Source organism: Staurois parvus, unplaced genomic scaffold (assembly GCF_062004578.1).
Source record: "Staurois parvus isolate SC_StPar_1 unplaced genomic scaffold, SC_StPar_1.0 ptg000678l, whole genome shotgun sequence".
Taxonomy (NCBI): domain Eukaryota; kingdom Metazoa; phylum Chordata; class Amphibia; order Anura; family Ranidae; genus Staurois; species Staurois parvus.
The window spans coordinates 2,508,996-2,515,820 of NW_028318474.1; the positions used below are offsets into that span (position 1 = coordinate 2,508,996).

The following is a 6,825-nucleotide window of genomic DNA, read 5'->3' on the forward strand; positions in this document are numbered from 1 at the left end:
AACTGCTCATCAGCAGTTAGAGCAGTCTTGTGACTTCTATCAGTGTCCAGCTGAGCACTGATTAAAGCTTGTAGGAGGAGTTTTGCATTTTGCTTTAGGAGGATGCAGAACCCCTGACCTCTGTCTGGACAGTGCTGATTGGCCCTGTTAATCACATGCACTCTCCTAAGAAAAAAAAAAGAACCCTAGTAATACATACCAAACTGAGCATGTGCAGAGTGACTCCGCACAATGTCTTAAGAGGGGGACACTGAAAGAAGGAGAGGATCAGAGAAATCAGGATCAAACTACATTTTTACACAATGCAGAGGATTAACCCCTTAGGTTCCACAGGGAGTATAACAAGCATGCTTTACTGCATATACAGACTGATTTTACTGTTGTGGGTTTTGTAACACTTTTTCAATCTGTGTTGAAGGAGAAATAAGAGGCAGAGCAAAAATAGATGAATTACACGATACAAAAGGTATAACCAGTACTTAGAATTTATTGCATTCTATACCTGGTGCAGTGATTGCATTGACACTATAGATACAAACGCATGGAGACGGCAACATGAATTGTAGTTGAGGTAGTTGCTTTTCAAAGAGGTAGTGATGAGGCCCGGTGACATCACGGTGCAAAGTCCACATCTCAGAAAAACCTTTGAAATAGTCACAAGATAAATGCTTGTCCCTGTTCCTTCTATCTCACCACTTCAGTAATATTTTTGAGATGACGGTGATGGTTTGAGCTGGGCAGAGAAGCTCTGCAACTATTCTCCTCCTTTTAGGACAATAATTGGGGTCCGTTTAGACTTCAACTTCAGAGCTTAGGTACTGCTGGTCTCTTTCAAAAGAAGCACTGCTGAGATTTTAACTGCAGCAAATTCAAGAGCCGGAATAATTGATCACAATGTATTCAATGTCACCGTGATTTTCTATTATAATTATTTCCTCTTCACTCTCCAGCACAATGACTTCTACCTCACTGTCCTTTGCTGCAATATCCTCCTCTTCCTTCTGCTCCACAAGATCCATGGTTTCTTGGGTGGCAACTTCAAAGTTCCAAGGAAAATGAAGAAAATCTAGAACAACTCTGACTTGGTTCCTGCAGCTGGGGTCTTGGGCAAGAAGTATGTGAAATAAATCTTGAGCCCTCCTGCTGACATTCTCCCAACCACTTGGTGGTGGAACATGGTCAGAGTTGTTCTGCCAGTAAATAAACCTTTGAAACCATAGATCTTGAGCTGAAGCTGTTTCCCATGGATAGTTTCCAGTGAGAAGAACATACAATACAATACCAAGGGCCCAGATGTCAACACTAGGATCCACCACAATTGACTCCCTGTGCTCCAGTTCACAAAGTTCCGGGGACATGAATGTGTTGAGGGGTGCCATTGATGGAACAACTGTACCGGCAAACTGAGTCAGTCCAAAGTCACTTAATTTCACATTATGACATCTCTTGTCCATAAGTAAAATATTGTCCGGCTTTAGGTCCCTATGCACCAGGTTTTTGCTGTGCATATATTCAAGAGCCTGGGTAAGCTGTAGTGCACACCGTTTGACCAGCTTTTCTGGAATTCCCATCTGGAAAAGTTAAAACAATTAATTATATGATATTTGGCTTTAAAATAACACTATTTTACTAAAAAATAATATTCAATAATATCAAATTCAATACAACGTTGGTTACTTTTTAAATCTGCAGATGGAATTCTATGTGAACATCAGTGCAACCGATCTCCAACTACTTCAGCAATAATTGGGCAATGAAGGAAATATGGGAGGTCTAACTGGTTTTAAATTTTACCTCTGGCTTAAACACCAGACTAACCTTTAATATAGAATGGTGAAGGATCACAACCTGTATCATGATTGTTATCTATGTGCCCACTAGGAAGGGAGGGGGGAAGGAGGGATGTAATCTCTATTTTTGTCTTTCTGCTTTTAAAGACAAAATTAATGGCGAATGCAAATTTTACAGTTGTCACAGAACAAGAGATGAGGGGAAATCATCCAATGGGGACAACTGTTTAAGAGGGGAATTCCCCTAACGTTGTAGACTTCCTACTACCTCCTGTTCCAACTTCTTGATTGGATTAAGGAAAATCTTGCCCAGATGGTGCAGAGAAAATAGCTGACTGGGGATTTTAGCCCTTCCTTAGTTCTCTCCAACCAGGCCAACAATATTTGGTATAAATGCATGCAATATATAGAAAGTATCATCCATGACAAAACACCAGTTTCTATTAATCTCCAGGATCCCTAGGACAAATTTATAGAATTAGCAAGCAAATGCTAAAGTGTCAGCTACTTCATTAGCTTTACTTACCCCTGGCTGGATGATGGAGTGAAGAGATCCAGCAGGTGCCAATTCCTGGCTGATCATGTAACAGTCTGAGTTTTCCAGAATTCTCGAATGGGTAGATATTATGCCCTCGTGTCCAGTAACAAAGAGTGACATGCAAACTTCATGAAGAAAGGCCTCTAGTCTGGTTCGCTCCTTTTTTACCTTTTTTAGGGCAACAAGGCTACCTGTTAAAGAGGAGGGAAACAAAGTTGATTACAATAAGACTTGGACATCTAAAACTCTGGGGGATGTCCAATACTTGAGCCCATTCATTTTACATAGACTGGATGCTTTTCTTCAAAATGTAGCCGTCTTCTCTAGGCCCTCGCTAGCAGTGAGATATGTAGCTGCCCATGCAGCTAGATCTATTGTCCCTTCCCATCTAAATGCCAAGTGTCTAGGTTGTGCATAGTGGACCATCAGTTTATAGTCAAATCTGTTACATACTTAGCTGCCTATGACCCACTATAACTGTGTGTGATCATCATGAATCTGTCATGAGAGAAAAAGGAAGCCTGCTTTTGGTGAGCTCTTCTTCAAATTGCCAATTACCTGGCTGCCATATTGAATCTACCCAATTGAATTTATAGAATCCCTGACCTGGAACCTGTATGCAAATATGTACTTTTGTAAAATATCAAGGCTTGCTCTGTGGCATAACAACCAGTAGCTAGCACTTTCAGGAGGAGTTCAAAAAATGTGGCCTTCATGTTTTACTCATGGCAGGTTGTTAAAGATATGCAAAAGGACCAACTCAAGAAATTGATAACAGGTGGAAAGGCTTTTGTTTTCTGTAGGAACAATGCCAGCTGCCTGAATGGGATTTTGCACTGTTCAACCAGTTTTTATATTTTGTTAGTGCTGAATTAGATCTTTGTGCATCATGGTCTTTTCCCCAAATTTATGCAACAAAACCCCTACCTCTAATAAGGTCATTTAATCAGTAAAGATGCTAATGTTTGTGCTATCTGTTCTAGATGTTCAAATGGTCTGCAAATTAGAAATTTTTTTGTAATTATTTAAGAATTCACTTACCCAGTTCCCTGTCAACAGCCATCACAACTTCTCCATAACTACCCTCGCCAAGATGTCCCAGGATTTCGTATCGCTCTTCTCCAATTGTTTCATTCTCACAAGTTAGGTGGGCTGCCATTGTGAATATAGCAATATCAGATGTTCTGTGCAGAAATCGGTATCCAAAAGATCTTGAGGACCCTAAGAAGATATGTGAGGTCCACAAACTATCTTTTGTCTTTTTATAGAGAAGTTGAGCCAGGATTCAAGCCAGGAAACCACAAACCTTCATTAGAATGCAAATTGAGGCATCACTTGAACTTAACCAATCAAGGTGATTCCTTTCTGTTTGTGTCTACAGGTTCAGGTCACAAGAGGTAGTAGGGAGTGGGCATGTCTTTATTGTCCCAGGTTTTAGATTGCTAATGTTGAAATTTGGGCCTCTGAGGAAATTTGACATGTTCAAATTAAAACTTGGCGAGATTAGCTCTATGCAAACTGGTGTTGTAGAGGATGTCAACTATTGGTTGGAAATGACCAATTCTCACTACTCTGGTCTTGGTATTAAATATCTTCTGTTCCAATGATTTATTGGAACTTTTAATTTCTTTAAAGTTTCATAAACCATTTTATGACTATAGTGTCACTCCTAATATAGTGTACTACAGAAATCTAAGTAATATCTTGGTCAGAGCTCCAATTAGCCTGTGTACTGCTGGTTTGTTGGGTTGTACAGGGTTTTTATGCAAAACCTTGATATTCTAACAAAAGGTTATTCAAATATATATCTGAATGATTAGGCTTCTACTGATTAGTATCAACACCTCATCCCTACTACAGAACATTTACTAACCATCACACATTTTATAATTTTTATTTTAATGCAATGCTTGAACAAAAATGTACAAATCTAAATAACAAAGTATTGTTCAATGGTGTGTAACAAATATATTAAATAAAATGATCTCCTATACAGTGAGGGAGCCTTGCTCAGTTCTGTAATACTAGAAGTTTTTTTTTTCTTTTTTTAAAATAGAGCAAAACTATTTGGGGGGGGGAGGGGGATAGAGTAAGGCTACCTTCACACGTATGCAGGTTGAGTTTCTCCATTGCATTTTGTGTTTTTTGCACCTGTGTTTTTGATGCAATTTTGTTTTATTTTTCTTGTAGCTAGGCAGATTTAAAACTCATCAAAAATGCACTACATGCTTCTATGCAGCACTTCCATTGACATCTATAGAACCAAAAAACTCAACTTTTGGATTCCCAGATAGAAATGATAAACTGACAAATATCCGAACCTTCTTTCACTCTATCCAAAATAAACAAAAGTTTTGCCTTTCAGTTATTTTTAAATTGTGTATACACCTTTGGCTACTTGGTGAAACAAGGGCTTTAGTTTAGCCATTTATAGGCTATTAAATATCTAAATGGTTGCATATATAAGATTATGATTTGCATATTAAGGTTTTTATGTAATTTTTAATTTTTGAAATTAAAATGAGTGGTATTTTGTATTGAAACTGCATGGGTTTGCATGGTTTTATTTCCCAAGATACAATAGATACAAAAGATACTCAGCTGTCAATTGAATTGAGGATTAGATGTGAATGGGAATATCATTCTGCAACTCTTGATTGTTTTGCAGTCTCAGGATAAAATATTAACTTTGTGATAAAGTGTTTAAAAATTGAATTACCCTTAAAGCAGTAAAGTTGATTTTAAAAGCACCGCAGCTAACATTCTGGCCTTTTTTCACCCTATTCAGTGTTCTAGTAATACACAGGTCTAACAACAAAAGGTCTCCCCTGTCTTTCCATATCTATTGTTTAATGTTTGTTTACTAGTAAAACCTGGAGATGTAAATGGTAAAGTTCTACTACTTTATATGCATGCTCAGTACTCCACCCAAGCACAGGGTAGAGCAATCTAATCAACTTTTGATTTAGTTATGTAGTTAAAAAGCTGTCTAGGTATTGTTTGCTAAGAATTGCAGCAAATACAGAACTCCTCCCTTTCTGGGACACACCTAACACAGAAAAGACCACAGTGTTTAGAATCCAATTAGCAATGACAAGGAGGGGGGGGGGGGGGCTTTACTAAAACTGGAGCCTGCAAAATCTGGTCCAGCTCTGCATAGAAATCAATCAGCTTCCAGAAACTGAAGTTTGAAGCTGATTGGCTACCATGCACAACTGCACCAGATTTGCACTCTCCAGTTTTTGTAAATCAAACCCAAAATTACAATATTTTGACCACTAAAAGGCTCCTATATAGTTCATTGGTTTAGCCATCTGCCTGGAGTTCATTTTTACTATCATTGCTCTTTTGATAAGATAAAATTCTGGTGCAAAAAAAAGGTAGAGGGCGTGTACACAAAAAATGATATATATTAAAAACACTGCCAATGGTGTGTGTGTGTGTCTATGTGTAGATAGAGAGATATTAATTTCTACATATGGCACATCCTTCCCTCCCTCCCTTGTCTTTATTGCTCTTTGGCACTCCTATCAATCAAGCCTGCAGGTCCTCATTTAGCAATATTTAATTGTTTTCTTTAGACTTGGTAACCTATGTGACCACAAACCCCTTCTTTATGGCACAACATGTCTGTCATCAAGTCTGGAATTTACCATTTACTGGAGCAATGTAGTATGGGGCTTCATGCTAAACCAAGGTAGCAGGTCCACCCCTTTACAGAAAATGTTGCAGGATCTTCGCAAGTAATTAGAATCCTACATATGGGGGCCAAAGTTCATTACCACTAATAGGTTAGCCTTCAAAGTAACTAACACTGGCCATACAAGATTAGAGTTTAGTTTGAAAAGTGTTAGGTTTTGAAAGTTCAGTTGTCTAATGGTTAATGAGACCAAGCTTTTACATTTCTCACAATTCTATCCTACTGAACCATGTCACTGGGAGGGAAAGAGGGTGAATCTCCACAGTTAACACAGAAAGAATAACCTGATATCCTTCCCCGCACTATATAAACAAACATGCACACTGTGGTGTGTATGCAATAACATGAAGCCTTGAACCCAAACTTGTAATGCACATTACTGCATATACTGTAGACCTAGTAAGGGTATGGCTGCAGGGTAAGAAGAGATATACTTTTATTCATATAGTTTTTTTTACAGTGGAAGTAAAGCCATTTTGGTATATTTTACCTACAGATAAGTCTTTAATAAGGCTTACCTGTAGGTACTGTGAATATCTCCTAAATATGTCCTTTAGGAGTTATTTATTGTAGACGCACCGGTGATGTCACTGGTGCACGCTAACTGTGTCCTCAGTGGATGGGGTGCCATCCATTGAGAGAGTTGTGCCGCAGCTGAAACTCCCGTGTGCATGCGCAGGGGTGTAAGGACATCGCGGCTCGGCCGATCAGATGGCCACAGCTTTCAAACCCAGAAGGAAGACCAGGTGAAGATGGAAGCCTTGGGGAGCTGTGACAGCACTCTGCTGGAGGGCTTT

At 38.9% G+C, this 6,825-nt stretch overlaps 1 protein-coding gene across 1 annotated transcript; it reads right to left on the reverse strand.

The window, feature by feature from the left end:
* Positions 1-869: 869 nt before the first annotated feature.
* LOC149447664 (serine/threonine-protein kinase SBK1-like) lies at positions 870-3,487 on the reverse strand. Its single transcript, XM_089652257.1, has 3 exons — positions 3,370-3,487; positions 2,317-2,519; positions 870-1,571 (listed from the first exon to the last, which is right to left on the reverse strand). Exons 1-3 carry the CDS (start codon positions 3,485-3,487, stop codon positions 870-872), a joined length of 1,023 nt encoding a protein of 340 aa, XP_089508383.1.
* Positions 3,488-6,825: the final 3,338 nt, after the last annotated feature.